Below are 23,337 nucleotides of genomic sequence, written 5' to 3' on the forward strand. Positions count from 1 at the left end.
TCACAAAAATTTCAAATTTGTGTTTCATTCAACTATTTCAACCCAATATTTTGGTCAAAGTTTTTTAACTCGATTTCTAATCAAAAACCAATATACCAATAAATACGAATTATGGTATATTTTTCAAATATTTACAAAAAAATATATAAAAATCGATTAGATTAGGTTAGTTATTTTTATAATTGCAATACAGATCTATTTAAAATATTTTTATTTGTTTTTTTTTTTACAATAAGAAAATAAAAAATGTGATTTTATATCGATAACAAACAAATTATATTTTCTTATTAATTTAATCTGGTATTGCAAGAAGCTGTTTGGTCAAGCGATTATTCGAACATGAAATCGATTACTGATCGATTAGTGTGCACACGTTGCTCTTGGGAAATTGTGAAGGCATCGATATATTGACAGTTTTATCGATGTTTCTCCACCTCTAGTGTATCATATGTTTCATCGTGCCATCACTATATAAGGCACACGTTTGCGACTAGGAAAATATGGAACCTCAGGTTGTAAATTCATTTAAATTAATGAAAATAAAATGATAATAATAGTTTTTTCAGCTATCAAGTGCCCTACGCGATTTGCCGAATAGAGTACTAAACGTTCCAGTGGAAGAGCGGCAGTCCTTATTCCAAAATGTGAGCGCCGTGCTGTCGAATCCCGGTAAGCGTGCAGTTTAGTTACATATGCTCATCTACATACAAATACAAATATGTATGCATATGCGGTGTGCATTCAAAACGCCTAAGCTATATAACTTGATGTGCATTCTTATATCTAAAAGTGCAATTATCTATCTAGTGTCATGTGTCTATGAGCTTGTGTCAGTGTATAGAACGTTGATTGAGACCTACTAATACATACATACACATATTTGTTTTATACTGTATATGTGAATTGCGAGCAAATTGAGTTTTAAAAAAGAAATGGGTCAGAAAAATTGATGAAGGACGTCAAATTGCAATTTTAATGCGACTCACAGAAGATGCAACAGTCCTAAATGTTATAAAGTACCCAGCTATGCAACTCTGTTTGATTTATTGCATTTTCAATGTAATGCCGGCTTTTCAATAAATTTGCAATGTCAGGAAAATAGGCTGTGAATATCTAATATTTGAAGAATTGTGTGTGTGTGATAAACTGTGAAACCAGATTCGATTGATATCTTGTTGCAGTATCAAGTGGATTCGGTCGAAATCTTGTTATGATACTCTTAAGTTAGTTACTATGTATATCAAATAACCAAAGGAAGGATTTAATAACTTAAAAAATCGATGAACTTCAGTGCATGATAGTGATTGACATTGCAATATAATTTTTCTTCTTTATATTTTAGGCGTTAATTCGGCTATCGTGCGAGGCATTTGTAAAGTGATAGGAACAACGATATTGAAATACAAGGATCCTCCATCTCAATTGCTAATTCGCAAGCTAATTGGTGATCTTATTAGCGTTCATCATGATCTAACCATAGAACATATGCTATCAGTTCTTAAAACACTTCTGAAGGAGTTACCTGCGGCACCTGCTCATAAATCATGCAGATCTGCTGTCGTGGCCTTGGGATGGGTTTGTTTGCTATTGAAGAACACAAATCTGGAGTCAAATATTTACAAAACCGAAAAGAACAGATTGATTGAATACCAATCTTTGTTGTACCAGACCACGTTGTTGGCCCAAAATGCGCGTGTCACCGAAGCAGCCACGAAAATCATCTACGACTTGTGGGAGAACAATCAGATCTTTGATGAAACAAAGGATACTTTGTTTAAAATGGAGGCAACTTCAAATGTTACCATAATGATCATGATGATGTTACAATTCGATGCAGACCACAAACACTCCGACATACTGAAAGAATACAAAATGAAGAGTGTTGAGTATTTTGTAAAAAGTATGATCTTGTGTAAATCAAAGCCAAATAAGGCTTTCATAACAGCCTGTCAACCATTGTTATCCACACTTAATGAATCCGAATTCAATACCATCTATAACGATTTGCAAAAGGCCATTTTGCGAAGTCCCGAAAATACGCTCGAAAGTATTGGCATCATTTTCGAGCTAATCAATCTTGATTGTAGCCGTTATGCTTCTCAAATTGGAACTGTTTTAATTAAGAAGCTGTACAGCAAGGGAGAGGATGCGCGCCGTGAGTCGCTGGAGTCTTTGAAGAGTCTATCCCAGAAGTGTTCAGATAGCAAAGTTATCAAAGAGCTGTTGCAATTAATTTTCTCTATACTGAACGGATCGGATGGCAAAATAAATGTTGCTGAGTATAGAATTAATTTGTATCAGGTAAATCCATTTCATTGTAATTATTTTTATTTGCTTATCGATTAATTCTTTTATTCCAGGGAGCTGGCTGTCTTAGTTTCAACAAAGTGGCTGAGGATCAACTACAAGATATTTTAAACATGGCTGTGGACTTATTTTGGAAAGCACTTGAGACTGAATCCCAGGACAAGGTGATTTGTTGCACCCTCGAAATGTTTGCTTTGTGGTCGGCGAAATTTAGAAATGAGCTTCCCAACGTGATTATAAACATCTTCAAAACGGGCATTGAACACAAAAACTCAAATCAAATAATACGTCAAAGCTATCTTGAATGGCTGCTATCATCGATACATAATGCTGAAATCAAGGATACTAGCAATATCGTACCAACTTTATATAACCTATACATAAAAGCACAGCAGAATTTTGCACAGGTTTCCTCTGTATCGGAGGCAGCATGCATTGCATGTCATTTGCTAATTTTAGAAAAGCCATCAGAAACGTATTCAAACTTCTGGAACTCCCTTTTTGATATGAATAAGCAATATTTCCTTAACGAAAAGTTTATATCGTCAGCAACCACAGAGACTTTATGCCACATTTCATTCATGGCAAAGATCCTTTTTAAATCGTATTTGGATCAAATTAAGGGTCCCGTAGAGCCATTACATCGCGCATTGCTTAATAATTTGTGCAGCAGTTCGCCTAAAGTTAGAAAGTATACCAAAGAACAGGTGGTAGAAATAACCAAGAGCGCTGATGGTGTAGATTTTGTGAAACTTGCTCTCAAAGAATACAGTAAGCTAATAAACACTGCGAAAATTCAATATGAAGCTGACAATTCCACAGACCAGTCAAGCACACCCAGTCAGGCATTTGTAGAAGCATTAGAAGTTTTATGCAGCTTAGAAAACGTTCCTCGTGTAGACTCTCTCGAGCTTACTATGCTGCTCTTAGATATTTCCAATTATCCAGCAATATTATCTAATAATCCATATTTCTGGGAGAACACCATTCAAAACAATTTTCAATTGGATCCTAAAAACTTTATTGCGATAAATGAAAAGCAAATTATCGAGTCATACATTGAGCAATATAAAATTTGTCCAGTCTCCGAAAACACGATTGCTTCATTGGTACGCATCAATCCACACATCATTGTGCCGGCGATCATAAAGAGAATCAAAACCTATTTGAATGATGAAAGCAACTTCAACGTTACCAATGATGAGTTCCTGACATTCATGACCCCGGAAGGAGAGCTGTATGATAAAAGTGTTATTCCCCAAGCGGATGCACAATACGCAACAACAGGCGTAAAGCGCGAGAATAAAGTTTACAGCTACAAGGAACAGCTGGAGGAGATTCAGTTGCGCCGTGAGATCGATGAGAAGCGACAAAAGGAAGGCAAATCGAAGACTGTCAAGCTAACGCAAAAGCAACAGGAGTTAATCAAAAATCAAACGGAGAAAGAATTACGTATAAGAACACGCGTTCAAGCTCTTCATGAGAAATTGATGTGTGTCATCAGCTTGTTCAAGGCTTCTTGCACTGGAAATGAATCCAGTATTGCATTGCATTTCCACACGCTTCTCGATGATATTCTGGTGGCCACTTCGAGTCCTTTGAGCGCCGAACCCTTGACGGATCTGTATTATTTCATCAACAAAATGTGCTTTAAAACCAATTCAGAGCTGGGACGCACAATTTCCATTGCAACACTTCGACTACAAAAACCAGCTTGCATTTTAAAGGAGGAATGGAACACTCCAAGTATAAACGAAAGTATCATGGATGTCATTTCAAATCTGAACAATCATGTGCTGGAGAAATCAAATCTGTTGGATTCGCAATCGTTTTCGTATGCTTTTGAGTTCTTGAAGCGGGCTCTCATTCATCTGGATAATCGATCAAATGAGGAATTCGTGCTGTCCAGCATCAAACTAATCGAGATCCACGTACAAGAGAAAACTAAAGCTGTCGATGATAATGAGAGCGATCATCCACGTTATTTGCCACGCCTGGGAATGCTGCAAACTCTGCTATACTTGATTAAGAAGAATTCGACCGCTGTGCAAACTCAAGCTGTCAATGCGCTTTTGGAAGTGGCAACAGTTTCATCCGGAGGCCAATTAAATGCCACACCTGATAAACTGATCATTGAATTGTTTTTGGAAGCATTGCAAAATAATATCGAGGCTATTAGAGATGTCACATTGCGTGCAATGCAAATCATGATCGAATCCATTGTTGACTATTTGAAGAGTGATGCTGAATTGGAAAAGCAATTGGTCGCAAGATTATGGATAGCAAAATTCGATGTTTCCGTTGAAATTCGCAAGCTGGCCGTCGACCTGTGGGATGCATCTGGTTTTGCTTATCCCGAATTTGATGATATTATCTGTGATATCACACACTCAGAACTCTGCATACAAAAAGCATCCGCTGAGTCATTGATTCCACTTATACTGAATGACCAAAGCCTATTGAAGAGCGGATTGAAGAAAATGCTGGCCATTTACAATGAGAAACTTACTTTAATTCCACCCAAACTCGACAAATTTGATCGCGAAATTGAACCGGCTTTCGATCAATGGAAGCCTCGACGTGGAGTTGCTATTGCAATCTCGCAAATTGCACAATTTTTATCGATTGAAGACATTAATTACTTAATGCAATTCATGGTATCCCATGGCCTTGGTGATCGTGAAGAGATTGTGCACAAGGAGATGTTGGCTGCAGCATTGAAGATCGTTGATATCCATGGCAAAGAGACTATTGTCAGTTTGCTGCCAGTGTTTGAGGAGTTCCTCGACAGCGCACCAAAATCTCAAAGCTATGATAACATTCGTCAAGCTGTTGTTATTCTGATGGGATCGCTAGCTAGGCATTTGGAGAAGGACGACAAAAGAATTGATCCGATTGTCAAGCGCCTGATCACTGCTCTTTCAACACCGTCCCAGCAAGTCCAGGAAGCAGTTTCCAATTGCTTGCCACATCTAATGCCATCTGTTAAAGACGAAGTTCCAGCTATGATCAAGAAACTATTGCACTCATTGTCCAAGTCGGAGAAATATGGAGAGCGACGTGGAGCCGCCTATGGCATTGCTGGCATTGTCAAAGGCCTTGGCATCTTATCGCTTAAGCAATTGGACATTATGTCGAAGCTGACAACTTACATCCAGGACAAGAAGAACTACAAGAGCCGTGAGGGAGCTCTTTTTGCCTTCGAAGTATTATGCACCACTTTGGGACGCCTTTTTGAGCCTTATATTGTCCACGTGCTGCCACATTTACTGCAATGCTTTGGCGATTCATCGCAATACGTGCGACAAGCTGCCGATGACACTGCCAAGGTGGTGATGGGAAAACTTTCGGCTCATGGCGTTAAATTGGTGCTGCCATCGCTGCTCGATGCCCTCGATGAAGACTCCTGGAGAACCAAAACGGCATCCGTTGAACTTCTCGGCGCCATGGCTTTCTGTGCTCCAAAGCAGCTATCATCATGCTTGCCCAGCATTGTGCCCAAACTGATCGAAGTTCTTGGAGATTCACATACCAAAGTGCAAGAAGCTGGCGGTGATGCTTTGAAGGTTATTGGATCTGTTATTAAGAATCCTGAAATTCAGGCGATTGTTCCCGTTTTGCTGAAGGCTCTGGAGGATCCATCAAATAACACTTCTGCGTGTTTGCAGAGCTTGTTGAAAACCAAGTTTATTCACTTTATTGATGCTCCCTCTTTGGCTCTAATTATGCCCGTTGTCCAGAGAGCATTCATGGATCGTTCGACGGAAACCAGAAAGATGGCTGCCCAAATTATTGGCAACATGTATTCGCTCACGGATCAAAAGGATTTGACACCCTATCTGCCTAGCATCATCCCAGGTCTGAAGTCCTCCTTGCTCGATCCAGTGCCAGAAGTGCGAGCGGTGTCTGCTCGTGCTCTTGGTGCCATGGTCAAGGGAATGGGCGAAAGTTCGTTTGAGGATCTGCTGCCATGGTTGATGCAAACGCTGACATCGGAATCCAGCAGCGTGGATCGCAGTGGTGCTGCCCAGGGATTGTCTGAAGTGGTCGGAGGATTGGGTGTCGAGAAGATGCACAAACTGATGCCGGAAATCATTGCAACAGCAGAACGCACAGATATTGCGCCACATGTGAAGGATGGCTACATTATGATGTTCATATATATGCCAGGCGCATTCCCCGAGGAGTTTACGCCCTACATTGGTCAAATCATCAATCCCATTCTGAAGGCATTGGCCGATGAAAGCGAATACGTGCGTGACACGGCGCTGAGAGCTGGACAGAGAATTGTGAATCTTTATGCTGAGACTGCTGTCGCTCTACTGCTGCCCGAGTTGGAGAAGGGTCTGTTTGATGAGAACTGGCGTATTCGCTACAGTTCGGTGCAATTGCTTGGAGATTTGCTGTACCGTATCTCGGGCGTGTCTGGCAAGATGACTACGGAAACGGCCAGCGAAGATGACAACTTCGGAACTGAGCAATCGCATACAGCCATTATTCGTTTCTTGGGCGATGAACGTCGCAACCGCGTGCTGTCTGGTCTCTACATGGGCCGCAGTGACGTCTCCTTGATGGTTCGCCAGTCCGCGCTGCATGTGTGGAAAATTGTCGTCACCAATACGCCACGTACATTGCGTGAAATTCTGCCAACTCTCTTCGGACTACTGTTGGGCTGCTTGGCCAGCACAAGTTATGACAAGCGTCAGGTTGCTGCTCGCACTTTGGGCGATTTGGTGCGCAAACTGGGTGAACGTGTTTTGCCTGAAATCATTCCCATACTTGAAAGTGGTTTGAACTCCGAGCAGGCGGATCAGCGGCAAGGTGTCTGCATTGGACTGTCGGAAATAATGGCTTCCACTTCCAAGGAAATGGTGCTTACGTTTGTGCACAGCTTAGTGCCAACTGTGCGCAAGGCTCTGGCTGATCCTCTGCCCGAGGTACGTGAAGCGGCTGCCAAGACATTCGAATCGCTGCACAGTACTGTGGGATCTCGTGCTCTGGATGACATTCTGCCCTTCATGTTGGAGAACCTCTCCAATCCGGATCCTGAGGTGGCTGAGAATACGCTGGATGGCTTGCGTCAAGTAATGTCCATAAAGTCACGCGTGGTATTGCCATATCTGGTGCCCCAGTTGACCGCTCAACCCGTGAACACGAAAGCTCTCTCCATCTTGGTTTCGGTTGCTGGCGATGCTCTAACCAAATATCTACCAAAAATTCTATCTGCATTGCTCGAAGCCCTGTCCCAATCTCATGGTACAGCCAATGAAAATCAGGAATTGGAATACTGTCAGACGGTGATTTTGTCTGTCACTGACGAGGTTGGAATTCGCACTATTATGGATACTCTAATGGTCTCGGCGAAATCGGACAATGTGTGCACACGGAAATCATCTGCAAGTTTGCTTTGCGCTTTCTGCATTCACTCGCCTGGCGATTACTCGCAATATATTCCACAATTACTGCGCTGCTTGCTGCGCCTGATGGCCGATCACGACAAGAGCATCATACAGAAGGCCTGGGAGGCATTGAATGCCGTCATTAAGGGTTTGAATCCAACTCAGCAAATTGGCTATGTCACCGATGTTCGTCAAGCGGTTCGCTTTGCTGCCAGCGATCTGAAGGAGCCCGAATTGCCAGGATTCTGCTTGCCCAAAGGAATCACCCCGCTGTTGCCCGTATTCCGTGAGGCGATCCTAAATGGTTTGCCAGAGGAGAAAGAAAACGCAGCTCAGGGTCTTGGTGAAGTCATCTTCCTAACCAGTGCCGCATCTCTGCAGCCATCTGTTGTGCACATAACGGGACCGCTGATTCGTATCTTGGGAGACCGCTTCAACTCTGGCGTGAAAGCCGCGGTTCTGGAGACATTGGCAATCCTGCTCCACAAGGTCGGAGTGCTTTTGAAGCAGTTCTTGCCGCAACTGCAGACAACATTTTTGAAAGCATTGCATGATCAAAACAGAACTGTTCGCATGAAGGCAGGCAAGGCTCTGTCGGAATTGGTGGCCATTCATTCACGTGCAGATCCATTGTTCAATGAGATTCACAATGGCATCAAGAGTTCCGATGACTCTGCAGTTAGGGAGACAATGTTGCATGCACTGCGCAGCATTATCAGTCCATCGGGAGATAAAATGTCAGAACCCATTAGGAAGCAAGTGTTTTCGACTTTGTTGACACTGATTGGACACCAGGAAGACATCACTCGCAATGCTGTTGGAGGTTGTCTGGGAGCTATGCTCAAGTATATGCCGACAGCTCAAGTTACGGATTTGTTGAACAACTACATACTTAACGATAATACCGATGATCCGGTGACTAAACATGGCTATACTGTTATCCTTTTTGTTGCTTTGAAAGAGTGTCCCAAGGAAGTGTTGCTGGACAATTTCAGTGATAAAATCATTGGTAACATATTAGCTAATATCACATCCGAAAAAGCACCCATTGCATGCAACGCCGTTCGAGCCGCAACATATCTTTTAGAATACAAACTAATCAATAACAATGATCCTCCCAGCAATGTGCTAGTTTCTCTAGGCAGGGCCATGAATCACAGTAGCAATGACGTCAAACAGCTGGTGGCGAAAAGTTGCATTCATCTTTCGAAGAATCTAAGTGCTGACCAAATCCATCTAGATGTTTTGAAGATGTTAGTTCCCACTCTAGTTAATGGTACGAAGGAGAAGAATGGCTATGTTAAATCCAATTCAGAATTAGCTCTCGTATCCCTGCTGAGACTTAGATCTGATGAGGTGACATTCAAAAAGACCTGCGATGTGCTAGAGACAGGAGCAAGAGACTCGTTAAGTGATGTGGTAGCCAAGGTCTTGAAACGGGTTGCAGCTCAACCGCCAGTTAAGGAGGAAGATTTAGATGACACTTTACAAACTTGATTATAATCACCTTCATGTAATTCAATAAAATTTCTTAAATTATTTGAATTAAATGGCACATTTTATGTAATAGAATGTATATTATTATAATGCATATTTGTAAAATAAAAACAAAATAAACACAAAAATAATCTGTTTTCGTTCGTTCAAAATTATTTATTTTTTTATTCTAATAAAACCTACTTTTGTCATGTCAAATAGATTTGAAGCTCTGCAAAAGATAATGTTGGATCTGTATTCTCATACATTTCATTAATATTATCATTTGAATACCCCTTAAACTTGACACATTGTTCTATTCTCGGGTCCGACAATAATAGTGATTGAACCCTTGAATTTGAGAGTCCGAAGAAAGATTCTCCCTTTGCTTGTAATGACACTCTTGAAGTGTCTTTCATTGAGCCCTGAATACTATTCAATAATTCTTGGTGACATATGTTAGCAGTTTCTCCAAAGAAAACTCCATCCAAATCGTTATCGGGAATCAGTTGAAACTGCGGAACTCCAGCATTGTTAAGAATTTTACAAGTAAAGACGCATTTTTTTCGAGGATCTCTTGGATGCGCGTAGATCCTTGTCGCCACATAGCCAACTGGATATATCCATTGACTAGTATGGAAATTGGGATTGGCTGGTAGGATTTCACCAAGTGTGTGGATGAGGATATTATGAAGTTTCAATGGAAACATTGAGGTCTTCGGAGGAACTTTGGAAATCTCTTTGATCTTATGCTTATTAATTTTCTTAGCCATGATCTGTTTTTCTCCAGTATATTTATGGGTCAGTTCGCGGCTGTCGTTTGATAAGGGAATTTGTCCAATGGCACTTTTGTCTAAACCTTCATAAAACATTAGTTTTTCAATGAGGTACAACCTTTCAGACCGTGCAGCAGCGAGTTCCGCTTGCAAAAGGCAAACTTCATCAATGATAGAGGTGTTTTCCTAAAACAAGAGTATTGTAAGAATGTTCATTAGAAATTTAATAAATAAGTAAATTTAAAAGTTTGGTAGTTCAATTCTAAAAACGTGCATAATAACAAATTGCATAGATTAACAAACTTCATGGCAATATGAAATACATATGTATTTTTTAAATAAATTTAAACTTAATGATATTATTGTCTAACTGCATCACAGCAAAAACACATTTAAATAAACGTACCAGAACATAATTTTTAACGCGGTGTTTTAATCTTGCATATTTTTGTTTATAATCCATTTTTTTTGTTTACTTAAATGTTTAGCACATCTATTTCACTATTAATCAGAGTGACCGCAGGTTCAAACTCCATATATACCAAAAACCCATTAGTAAAATTACTAGTACTATATTTTTTAATTTCTTTTATTTTTTGCACCAATGTTTTGAGGTTCATGTGCGTAAATAAATAAATAAATTATAAAATGAATTAAAAATATAATTCATTTTGAATACTTTTGGTGGCTTAAATACCACAGGTTACAAAAAGAGCAATATACCAAAAGTTATTCCCACTAGAAATGCACAAGATTTTGTCTATTACATTTATTGCAATTATATTACATTAACATTTTCGTTTTAATTATGGTGTGACTGGTATTACATTCATTTCAGAGAGTTTAAACTTTTTTCGCAAGTACTGTACGCTACACCCACTCCAAAACCAGTGCCCACAAATGCCGGCCACACTCGTCTTTTAAAGAATAATAGGGACGCCACTGAACCAATAACAAGACCGCCGCCTGTAAAAAACAAATTGCAATTTAATATCATTTATTAATTTTAGTTAATTTAATATTTATGAAAAATGCAATCGTAATTCTGGCAATTTAGCTAAGTTTATCAATAAACCAAATAAATGCCGGTATTATGCTACATTTACCAAATTTATGTATGTTTTTAAAGCTCATACATATGTGTTTCTTGCTCATTGGTTATATAACCAAACACTTACATCCTTTGACAATTGTGTCAGATATACACTGGTCCAATTTCTTTCCTAATTTGTCTTCTGATAAAACCACCTCGGTAGCCGGCATCTTTGTTAATTTATATGCGTATAATTTAAGAAGTAAATGTGTGTATATTTATTATTTCTGCACGTATGTTCGCGACGTGACAGCAGAAGGAATTTCAAAATGTACTATTTTTCGTCAAAAAACATGTTAAAATATACAACGTCTGCCATAAATTGCATGGTCACATTTTATTAGGTGTGGGATATCGCATAATAATACACTTTTACTTTATAAAAGATTGAGTTTTTAATTTATAAACTAATTTATATTATTATTTACAATTCATATTATTATTTTTTTTTTTGTCCTTTCCATCTATCGATGTAATTACCTTATCTAGTAACAAATAAGTTTTCAAATAATTGGAAAGTTTTTCGTAATTTTATATTTATAGTTGATGCTTCAATTGCTACTAACTACGGTCACATCAGCCATAGATGTACTTGTTGGCGAACGGTCACATCAGCCATTGAATTAAAGCCACTCGCTCCACGAGCTTACAGAAATCATTATATCCTGTTCGTAGGATCTTCAATACACTTTGAGAGGATTTATAAACTGGTCTTCTCCATTGCGCAGTGTTAATTTGCTAATATCCACAACACTCAGGATAATTTATTGTTCATGATAGTCTAAGGAACATTTTTGTGATTAAATAACCGTTGCCTATCATTGAGGCGCAGAAATTTTAGTTTTTTGATATTGACGAAATGAAAATAGGTTCTTGTAGTAGGGTAGTTATTCATGTACAAGCAATAAGAAAAAATTTCAAAAGCTGAGAGATAAAACATATTAAAATTATATCATCAAAAATATAAGTAAGCCATGAACTCAATCTGATTATTTGAACTCATGTTAAACACATTGTCATTAGTGATACAGTTAGAGTAGAAATTTAAAAACCTATCCTTGCTCACGAACAAAATGTTTAAACTATATTAGTCATTCTGCAATTTGTAGAGTTATTTAGAAATCTTTGATTTTTTCTGTTTCTGAAAAAAAATTCTCATTATCCGATCCTTAGATAACTTAATTATATTTTGATGCTCATCGATAAGGTTCTACGTGCGAAAGGATATAGATGAGTACTTATTTTTGTTAAGGCAATCTTAATTGTAGTTTTTAGTTCGGCCGGATTTGATCAGATTTCGAGATAATATTTGATTTCATGAATTTTGGCATCGACTCATCAAAAACTTCTATAAATCGGTTGCTTGGTCTAGAATAAAAAAGATTGTTTAGTATTGTAGGGATAAAGATAGTATCAATTTCATGATTGTTTCTTTATAATGTTTGCCTAAAATTGAAAGTATAGATGTTTTGTTTCTGCGTACATTTTTATATGAAAATTCCATGCGGGATATCACTCGATATCAATAGCCACATCCCACTCATTTATTTTAATGCCTGCTACCTATAACACGATATTAAAACTTTCTGACCACTCAAAATATATAAAGCTAGCATCTCTGAAACATATAGCTTATATATTTTTAATATGAGACTATAAGGTCTAAAGGACTAATATTTCTGATAAGACTCTTGAAACATCTAAGCAGAGCGAACATAATTTCAATGAACACATATGATTTTGGAAATGTAATTACATGGTTATATTTAATATTTTTAATATATATAAGATAGCAACTTGCGTTGTTGTTCGCTTCGCTCCGTTCCAAAATTTAAATTGCGCTGAACACTCTAAAACTTGACATTATAACTAGATATTTGTAGGATATAAGGGAACGACGTTTAAGTACGCTTAAATACCTCTAAAATACAATTGCATGAATATTTAAAAAAATGAAATGGAAAAATAATTGAAGATGTATGTATATTTAGTATTCAGAAGTATTAAAAAGAAAAAGCAAACATGAAATCAAATATATTAAATGTAATTGAGCATCTTCTTCCAATTGAGCATTATGGATGGAAATACTGTCCGTTAACTTTTCATTCGATGGCATTATCGATTTTCACAGATTGTCCACCTTTAGACCTGTCGACAAGGAATACAATCCAGTAATACTTAGTTTATTGTATAAACAAAGCAAAAATGAATTTTGTTTACGTTGGAATGGAAATCAGAGATTAGAGTTTAAGCTGTTTCACTTTTCGGAATATGTTTGTTGCCATTCGCATTCGCACACGTGTGTTACCTCGCTTTTCCATTGTTCTTGATTTAAACGGTGGATCAAATTATTAAACAAATATTTTTTCACACATTACCATCCCTTAAAATACAATTTATTTGGAACGTCTGGTAGTGTCGTTAAGCACTAAATAAAATGATTGGGCTAGACAACAATGGATGCATAAAAATCAAAGTCGTTAGCAACGCGCCGGTCAAAATACGAATACTCGCACTCGTATTCTTATTCGTACTCGTACGAATACATATTCACGTACTTACCCTCAACTTTACGCACGTGGCCCAAGGCACGTGTACACAATTCAGGTTGAATCCACGATTAAATTAATCGCTGATTAGTAACAGAGGACCTTACCGCGAAATGCGACTAAATTAAATATACTGTAGAACCGGTAAGAATTCTACCTTTCCAGGTGTCTGTCAGCAACGGACTTTTGTAATAACTTAGAGCCTGTCTGCAAATATGTAGATTGTGTTTTATATACAGTTTCCCTCACAATATATTGGATACATGACCTGCAAAATTAAAACAAAATCTGACAGCCATGTCAAATAGGGTGCTCAACAAGCAGCCCTAAAAGTTCGTTTATATGTAATTATTTTTATACTGAGACTTATATTTTAAAATAGTATTTTAGTTAATAATTATTTAAAGGTGCAATGAACAAATTTACCAACTTTGGTCAATATTTGATATATAACAATTTTGAAAACCAAAACAAAATTTTGAAATTAAATCTAATATAGTAAGGGTTGTTTTGTAAAATCTTTTAAATACCAAATGCTGTGTATACTCTGTATCCATAGATACAGCAAGAACAGGACTCTTAATCCTAGACAGAATGAGTTTACCAGCGTTTTCAAAATTCCACCTTACATGAAATAATTTCTTGCAAAGTATATTTGAAACTATAAAATTTTAAATTTATTCAAGGAATTATTTCACTGCCCTAATTTCGTTGCATTTGTTACCTATTTGTTTTTTACCTTTATAGATGGTCTTATATATACACAAAAATGGTTTTGGGTAGCTTTTAGTAAAGTTGTCCTATAGTCCAGGAGTCGTTCCAACAGTGGCCAAAAGCTTTGCAAATCGATTCGATACGAATCGTCTGAAAAACAAGAACTCTGCAATTGACAGTTTTCCACCAGAGGGGTCTTAGAAAATAATTATCTCATATAAAGGTATCATAAAGTAAGTGACCAATTGGGTATACATTTAATAGTCAAACTTGCAAGGGAAGACTAGGTTTCTCAAAGTAGAAGAAAGATTTGACCATAGGTCTAGAATATAGGCTTAAAGTCTCAACAGTTTTTGATTCACCCGTTTTTCAATGGTTTTCCACCCTAAGCGAAACAATAAGCGAGGATTGAACGGAAATTTTGAACTTCTTAAGGACACACTACTGAGTTGAATGGGAATCATTTTGACAGTCTTTCATTCCCTATTTCAATCATTCAATCACTTGAGAAGTACTGCAGTCATTCAGTATAACTTTAATAAAGTTAAGAAAGTTTTGTATTTAAGCAAGGATAGTCTCTTTTCACAATATGTGATACCTTAATAAAACAATCAGTGGGTCATTCAATCAATCAATTACAACTTTAAACATTCGCTGAAACTTAAATGATATTTAAGAATCGACTGAAATTTTTGTTTAAAATAAACAGTATATCAGATTGTTTAAAACTGGATAACTTCAAAGCTAGAAAGAAAGATTTTAAATTAATTAGTTTACTTTCAGTATCTGGGCTTTGTTTAATAGTTAAATTTGTTTAGAATGTATTTTAATGTTATACCAATTTGAAGTTATTCGACGGTGTCGAATTGTATGCATTAAATTAGGTATGGTCTGCACACACACACACATACACTCACGTGTGGGTTTCTGTGAATGTGCGTGTTTGTGCAGATGTGTATGTATGTGAGTGTTAGTGTGTACATCGATATGTATTCATATTGTGTGCTCATGCATCATGTTTCTATTTCATACCCTCATTCTTATTTGCAATGCGGTAAATCGTAAAGAGGCGTTGCTTGCAGTTGACCAATCATGAGTCTCAAACGCCACTCCAAACAGACGCTCCTCCCCCTGGCATGCTTGACTGACGCCCATCGTCATTGTGTGGGGTATCTCCCATGGTAAAATAAAGCATTTTGGGTCATCCAAATGCAGCATATTCGAAAGAAAAAAACTAAATTTACAAATATACAAAATTCCTCTATATCTGGATAGTTGTGGGCAGGAGAGCGGTTGAGTTTAATTAAACATAACTGAAAATAAATAACTACATAAGTTTATGCTCTTATGTAGATCTCACGAATTTGACAAAAGCCAAAATATCGTTTAAATACAATCAACGAGCTTATTGCCTAATTAAATTTAATTATAGATACTTTGTATTTGTTTTTGTATTTTAATTTCTTGCACATACTCTTGTAAAAGTAATTAGGGGTTATTTGAAATGTTATACATTTAAAGATAATATGTATAATAATCCATTGATATTCATTAGCTGCTCACTAGAAGTAAATTGTTTGCTATTTTTATGGATCTTATAGAATCTATGGAAAATTGTTTCTTAGAGTTAGTAACTATCGATATTAAAATATTTTCTTTATATTGACATACAAGCTTTATTTTTTAATAAGTAACTTGACATCATAGTAGATCAGAAAATATCAAGTATTTAAATCCATGTGCGAGTTTATGTAATTTAAAAAAGTTTAAAATATTATTGATCAAACTGCAGTCGATTTCTGGCAACGAAAGGCGGTAGAAAAACAAAAACATTCTTTTGTGGAAGGAAAGAGACACATAAGTTGCATCTGTACAGCAGACAGATAGATACAAACTGAGAATTGTGATTTTCGATTTGGCTCGATTCCTCCATATGCACACAGACATTCTCAAATACAGACACACGTACATTCTGTGTACATGAGCACGTACAATACAAACACACATTGGCACGTGTGCATGTGTAATTTGCTTTGAAAATGTGAACTAGAGAAGGTTCAGCATCATTTAAGAAGTCACTTCGGCACGGCCATGTCAAATACTTTTCGCATACGAGTATGACTACGAGCACGACTATGGGTGTGTGTGTGTGTGTGTGCTGCAATGAGTATGTGTGCGAGTGTGTGTAGGCAACTTGAAGGAAAGTTCGCCAATTACGTAATTAAAATAAGGTAAAAAAAGAGAGAGATTTGCACTGGAAACCTAAGAAGACATCTCCGACGCTGTTACCTTATTATGTACAAGTATATCTGCTTAACTCGAACAATATAATATGAACATTGGATACATAAAACTTTCTGAGAGGACAACTCTGAATAGATTTTCTGACGTTGATTTAGAGTTAAAGCTGTTAAATTATTTTTAAACTGTTATTTACATCTTTAGTTTTATATTACGCTCTTAATTTTTTCTAAATATTGTTCATTAAGAACTGTCAAAAATTGCACTAACATAAAATAAATAAATATGTAATATATTCATTTTAGTGTATATAAAACTAAACTACAGGTAAAGCTAGAACTACTATTCAATTTTCTTTACAAATTTTCTATTTATAAATTACTAAAAAAAAACATTTCGCAAAGATATATTTTTATATTATTTTAATGTTAAGAGAACTAATAAGTTGGTCTATATTTAGAACATCTTTTTTTTAAGAGCTTCGTAGAAAGTGTAGTAAGATCGCAGTCCATCGTGGTACAACTCAAACTTGAAGATACTTGAAACAGCCTTGATCGTCGACTGCACTCAAAATGTTTGTACAACGAAATTGTTTGTCCAAAAGATCTGCAAGGTGAATGAGTGAGCCCTCAAGAAATGTCGTCACCCAACGAACTGGTTTTCCAAAATTCGTTAAAGTGAAAGAAGATGGGTTACATTTTTTTTTTTACCTGTAATTTGAATAACGATTTCAACACATCCACTTTTATTAAATCGTGTTTGAATGAAATTATTCTATTATTTTAATAACTTTTATATATGGAATAATTTAAAAATATATTTTTTATAGAATCGAGAAATTTAAATAAATAATAATTATCCAACAAATACCGATCAGATTTTTTTTTATTGCATTTAAGAATTTTCTAATAAAAATCAGCTGAAACTAAGAATTGCAAATCCGTCGGTTAAGTTTTAGTGGGTGGTTTTATAATATTGTCAATATGTACCACTATAAACCAGGAATTTAGTGATTCATTTCACTTATTTTGCAGCTTTGGGAATAAAGAGAACGTATACGCTTGTCGAAGTCCTACTTTTTGATCATTCATAACATATGATTTTTGAATTTAAGAAAATATTATAATTCGAGCTTTAGATTATGAATTCAATACATTCCCATCTTAACTAACATGAACCGAGTAAATGCTCTAAATAAGCAGAATTTCTTATCATCTTTTTTTTTGAGATCACATATGTTATTATTTTGGAATCGTGATACGAGAACTGAAGTGCCAAGACCACCAAAATCGTTAAACGTTCGCTTGTTTGGTTCTGGAGCAATTCGAAATCGAGTCCAAATGTGGGCAAAAAATTATCTCGGGTGATGAAGCAAATTCTGTGGAATTGGTATACGAAACATACAAAAAGAAAGAGAATGGGTGAGAAGAGAAAAGAACAATATGAAGATTCTCTACTGCATTCATGCTGTCGTGTGTCTCTGGTCATACAAAATGAAAACTGACGAGGTTGGACCTTGTTAACAAAAAAAATCTTATTTCCAGTAAAGACCAAGTTTACGCTCTTATTCTTAAGTCTATTGAGCAACATTTTGTGTATAAAATATATATAATACTATCTGATGAACTAAGTGGATAGAAAATTGAACTACCCAGCTGCAAAAATCAAATTAATTTGTAATATAACAAGATATTTAAAAATCGAAAGATCAATTTAACCTGGATCAATATTGCTCTCGTTATATGCAACACATCTAGACAATTACTTAAATAATTTCCTGTAATTAAATCTATGGGTGATAAAGGCTATTTTCCGGCAAGCAAACCAAAACATTGACCACATGGGTGACTTCCACCACCATCAATTCTTCATGTAAATGTATCAAATTGAGCATGAAGGGGAGGTTAGAACAGAGTTCATCTACATCTCATAATTCTTAAATATGTGAAATTTATTGAATATCCGCAGAAAGCATTATTGTAATTGTCAAGGAATATGATAACAATTAAAAGCATTTTAATTAAAACCACAAACTTTCGAAATAAATTTTTTTTTTTAATATTGTATTAATTATAAAGTGTTCCTGTAATTTTTAATTACTTAAATAATTGACATACTTCCTAATTTTCTTTGAAATATTCAAAGTTTTAAAACTATTACATAATAAGATATTAAATGTAATGTTATATTACTTGAGCTTTATTTATTAAAAAAATATCGACAACAAGATTTGTTTTTTATTTTATTTTGAATTTTATACTAAATATTATTTAAAATCATAGTACACAATTGTTGTTGGACTTTGATAAAATCAAGTATTATAAATAAAAGGCTTCGCTTAATAGAGTTACCCGTAAAGATAGTTTTACTTAATTTTCTTTATTGGGTTAAGAAAATCAGTGGTTACCTAGATATTAACACATTAATTTTTAAATACGATCTTTATTTCATATTCAACAACTCGTGTTCTTATACAGTGGGGATCAAAAGTGAGTACATGTTTGCATATAACGCATTTGTATGCGAATAAAAAAAAAGTAGTAAAGCAAACACAATTATATTTTTTTCACTTATTCTACGTGTTGTATATTAAATTAGTATGTTAAAATAATATAAAATTTACAGTTAGAATAGCAGGAAAAAATAAAAGTCTAAAAAAAACTCGCATGTACTCACTTATGCACCTTTGGCACTTAAATTTTCTTATCAACCAAAAAAATTGTATTATTTAAAATTTACAATAACATGAGTATGTAGTCCACAAGCCTTTATTTTGTATGACCTTTTCGACTCGTTTTGGCATACTTTACCTCAGCAAAAAGCATCCCCAATGCCATAATCCTTATAGTATAAAATATATACATATATAATATATATATGAATGAATATTATTGATCAGATGATGATGATATATAATATTTTAGTATGTTTTCGGAATTTTTAAAAATACTTAAAAAATTGTATCTTTTTTTTGTTTATTGAAATTTTTTGTTTTATTCAATAAACATTAATAATTATATTGCCTCTAGAGTTAATATATTTAACAATATTCTAAAAAATATATTCCGATTTTAATAGCCTGAAATAAAAAAAATCTCGAAGCAGGGTGAGGGAAAGTTCAAGTTAAGTGATCTTCACATACTATTTACTTGAATAGTTACATTCCCTTGTATAAAGTTACTGAATGGAATGACGAAGTTCAACAAATTGAGCAAACTTGAGGGAACAGCTAAGCGCTGCATTATGATTACGATTTCGGTTACCTCGGGGCAGGAGAAGTAATGCTGCCCCTACGTTTCTCTCGTAGATTGCAGCCTGTGAAATCAAAGCCTGAGTAGAGGATATCTGCTGGTCGCTAGTCGAGAGTGAAGTGAGCTCCTGCGTAGTTTTATATGAAGTGCTCATATGCTCGTATATCTATAAGTATTTTATTAAATACTTTTATTGCCATTATATCTAAAGCTGCTCAAGCGTTTTATTCTTCATTTTTTTGGGGTTGATTTGTGCTCTCGATTGCTCTTTCTACATATTTTAATTTGTCTGAAGATCGTTGCTAACGTAATCATTCAACTGAAAACTTATGTCGTGCTGAGAGCATGAACTTCAATTCATCCATCCGACTGCATGGGAACGTTCTCATTTATTGTACCATTTATTCACAAATTTTGCACAATCGAATAATGTTATTCCCGAATTAAAATAGTAATGTGGTTATTAGTGTAATAATATTGATAATGCAGAAGAAAGGCCATGGAAATGTTACCTTTAAGATGCTAGGGGGAAACAATGTATTTTCTTACTCAACAATCTGTACCATGAGAATATGAATTTCTATAAAGCTGTACACCCTTAGATTCTCTTGAAAATGCATTCGCTTAGCGATCTTTGTCATTGAAGTCAGCATTTAATTTTCTTGAATTTTCCGGTTGATTAAAAGCAATTCCCAAAAGCTGCAAGTTCATTAAAATCTACAGTTTAAATTAAAGTTGATCGGCAATAAAAGTCTCCCTAATACGCATAATGAAAACTCTGAACGATCTCTTTATTGATTTGCCAGAGAGTTCAGGGATCATTTTCATGCAATAACTTTGCGTAGATAATCTACCCTTGCGATCGAAATTTTCTATTGATTTATCTATTAGTTAGATTGCAACTATATAATATGAATTTATTCACTTTGAATATTACATTTTATCTAGACTGATCAACGAAGTAAATTCATATTAAAAAAAAAAAAGTTCTAAAATCAAGATTTTGGTTTTGTTTTAAAGAATTTAATATATGATCAATTTCTTATTAATAAGAGGACAACAACTTATATTTTTAAGACCTCAAAACTTATTATAAGACAAAAATAAATATTTTGTATTTTTTTTATAATTTTACGATTTTATTATTTAATTAGTGCCTCCGGTTATTCACTTATACATACACATATGTTGATCATTCTACTTACGAAATACTTATTATCGAATCACACATCATTGAATCCATGCCCTCTTCTTAGACTACAATAAAGAATGATTTTTGGAAGTTCGACTAACAGAGATCTAATCAAAAAAACTCAACGTGTAGCAATTTTTATGGATTCGTGAATTTCGGAACCTAAATCTATATTCGATCCTGTTTTGAATTTTTCGGACTGATATTCTTAGTTTTAGTAACTTGTTCTTTAAGACGAATTGTTTCTGATTTAAGAAACTGTTTTTTTTTTCAGTGTACAGACTTGATTAAAAAATATATGACCCAATTAACACTATTTTTATACCCGCTACTCATAAAATTGAAGGGTATTATAACTTTATGCCGGCAGAAAGAGGCATCTCCGACCCTATAAAGTATATATATTCTTGTTCAGCGTCAACAGCCGAGACGATCTAGCCATGTCCGTCTGTCTGTATGTCCGTTCGTCTGTATGAACACCTAGATCTCCGTGACTATAAGAGAAATAGATATAATTTTTTCGACAAGACTTGTTATGTTTGTTTAAAGTTTTACCACGCCCACTTCCGCCCCTGCCAATTGGCGAAACTTTAATAACAGGCGTAATTTGAAACCTAAAGTGGCAAATTTTGGTATATACAATAGTAACTATAGTTTTTGTGATTTCTAAAAATTTGGTTGCAATCAGATAAAAACTTTGTATGGGCAAAGACGCCTACTTGGTCCTGGCTGTCTTGGCTGACAATCTGGTATATTTTTAATATGAAAAATTTAAAAAAAAAATGTAAAAATTAATTAAATTAAAATTAAAAAATAAATAATTAAAATTAATTAAAGAAATACTTTTGTATGTGCAAAAACGTCTGCTTTGACTGACAATCTGGTATATTTTGATTGTAGTACTATATCATAATACCAAATATATCATTTTATATTTTTTTTTAAAAGTATTTTACGGTATATTATTTTGTTATATTTTAAGAATAATGTCGCTCTGTTTTGCTTTTATTCAAAATAGATAACGGATATCTCACAGTCGACCACACTCGTCTATAGCTTTCTTACTTGTTTGAACTAGTATAATTCACAAAAATATTGTCAAGAATATTTAGTTGTAAGATACCGATTCGAAGTAAATCACGAAAAACCAAAAAAAATAAATATATGTCTACCAAAACTTACATTTGTTTGTACATATATTCGAACGAATCCGTAGCACTTAGTGAGTCACGGACAGATCGACGGACGAATGAACACAAAGCGAACATTATTAAATCAACTCGACTGTGCTGATTCCGACGCGAAACTCAATACGATTGCTCAATTTCTAATGTAAGATAATATTCAGAGCCATTCACCAAATTGTTCCCGGTATTTAGGTAATTTGTGTGATTTGATTTGGCGTTAGAGCTAATCAAAATAAACTGATTTTTTCAGCTAGACAGACAACTGTCACAACAATGGTTGCTTCCTTTTTGTCGGTTTTCATCCCCCGACATGCCGTATTAATTCTTAATTTAGATGAAAAGTGCGACTAATCGGGGAGTGTATAAAAAATTTCAAATGCTGTACAAATTTTGTTTGGTGTTTAAAGAAGTTCTAAAAAAAAATTCATCGACAAACAAAGCATGTCTTCTTTCGGGATATTGCTTAGATTTTCACCATACAATAATAGCATAAATAAGATGTAATAATGAGGAAATCAAAAGGGTATTGTGCAGTAAAACGACCAAACGAAAGTTTGCTTAGAGGTACGCGAAACCCAAACCCAAACTCAAATCCAAGTTCACAGTTTGCAGCTCGCAGATGACATTCGTACACTTATGAATACATAATTGGGATAGGGTATAAAGCAGACTGATGCCATTGTTTGTCTGTTTACTATACGGCGGATGACTCTTTATGTCAGTTCAAACATAAACAACAAATTTATGCTTACGATTGGGTGTGCAATGGGTTCTTATGCGAATGGTAGTCATGTCATAAATGTGAATCAAAACAGCGTTCGGTCTTAAAGGCGAGTCGCTGTTTTCAATCAACTAAAATGCTTGCAGTTGACTTTCAATTGTACTATATTTAAATTATTTGACGCATTGGTGCATTGATGGATTGTCGGGCGGAGCATATGATGCTGATGATGTAAATTTGTGTATGTGTATGTATGTGTATTTATTTGCTCCATCCAGCCAGGATACGCCTCTGTTTTTCGATTTTCAATGAAATGTTATAAATACTGTCCACCCAGAGAGGCCGACAGAAACTTCTTAACGATTTCAAGTTGGCACTCATGAGGAGTACGCGGACGCATTGTTGCGTTGTGTGAAAATACAGGCTTAGCA

At 35.3% G+C, this 23,337-nt stretch overlaps 3 protein-coding genes across 3 annotated transcripts; 1 reads left to right on the forward strand and 2 right to left on the reverse strand.

Moving 5' to 3' along the window:
* Nucleotides 1-394: 394 nt before the first annotated feature.
* Nucleotides 395-9,328, forward strand: LOC133835576 (stalled ribosome sensor GCN1). The gene is made up of 4 exons (XM_062265571.1): nucleotides 395-512; nucleotides 567-669; nucleotides 1,343-2,301; nucleotides 2,361-9,328. The coding sequence occupies exons 1-4, from the start codon at nucleotides 501-503 to the stop codon at nucleotides 9,201-9,203; spliced, it is 7,917 nt and encodes a 2,638-aa protein (XP_062121555.1). The 5' UTR covers nucleotides 395-500; the 3' UTR covers nucleotides 9,204-9,328.
* On the reverse strand, nucleotides 9,191-10,488 carry LOC133835577 (transforming growth factor beta regulator 1). The gene is made up of 2 exons (XM_062265572.1): nucleotides 10,365-10,488; nucleotides 9,191-10,144 (listed from the first exon to the last, which is right to left on the reverse strand). The coding sequence occupies exons 1-2, from the start codon at nucleotides 10,419-10,421 to the stop codon at nucleotides 9,392-9,394; spliced, it is 810 nt and encodes a 269-aa protein (XP_062121556.1). The 5' UTR covers nucleotides 10,422-10,488; the 3' UTR covers nucleotides 9,191-9,391.
* LOC133835578 (MICOS complex subunit Mic10-like) lies at nucleotides 10,364-11,318 on the reverse strand. Its single transcript, XM_062265573.1, has 2 exons — nucleotides 11,137-11,318; nucleotides 10,364-10,924 (listed from the first exon to the last, which is right to left on the reverse strand). Exons 1-2 carry the CDS (start codon nucleotides 11,219-11,221, stop codon nucleotides 10,788-10,790), a joined length of 222 nt encoding a protein of 73 aa, XP_062121557.1. The 5' UTR covers nucleotides 11,222-11,318; the 3' UTR covers nucleotides 10,364-10,787.
* Between the last annotated feature and the right edge of the window lie 12,019 nt (nucleotides 11,319-23,337).

Source organism: Drosophila sulfurigaster, chromosome 2R (genome assembly GCF_023558435.1).
Source record: "Drosophila sulfurigaster albostrigata strain 15112-1811.04 chromosome 2R, ASM2355843v2, whole genome shotgun sequence".
NCBI lineage: Eukaryota > Metazoa > Arthropoda > Insecta > Diptera > Drosophilidae > Drosophila > Drosophila sulfurigaster.

Bases quoted from the DNA above. Each gene is read 5' to 3' on its own strand.
- LOC133835576 (XM_062265571.1), top strand. The intron at 670-1,342 runs GTAAGCGTGCAG...TTTATATTTTAG, and splicing joins CGCCGTGCTGTCGAATCCCG to GCGTTAATTCGGCTATCGTG. The intron at 2,302-2,360 runs GTAAATCCATTT...CTTTTATTCCAG, and splicing joins ATAGAATTAATTTGTATCAG to GGAGCTGGCTGTCTTAGTTT.
- LOC133835577 (XM_062265572.1), bottom strand. From the start codon at position 10,421: ATGGATTATAAACAAAAATATGCAAGATTAAAACACCGCGTTAAAAAT. The intron at 10,145-10,364 runs GTACGTTTATTT...CTCTTGTTTTAG, and splicing joins GCGTTAAAAATTATGTTCTG to GAAAACACCTCTATCATTGA.
- LOC133835578 (XM_062265573.1), bottom strand. From the start codon at position 11,221: ATGCCGGCTACCGAGGTGGTTTTATCAGAAGACAAATTAGGAAAGAAA. The intron at 10,925-11,136 runs GTAAGTGTTTGG...TGTTTTTTACAG, and splicing joins TGACACAATTGTCAAAGGAT to GCGGCGGTCTTGTTATTGGT.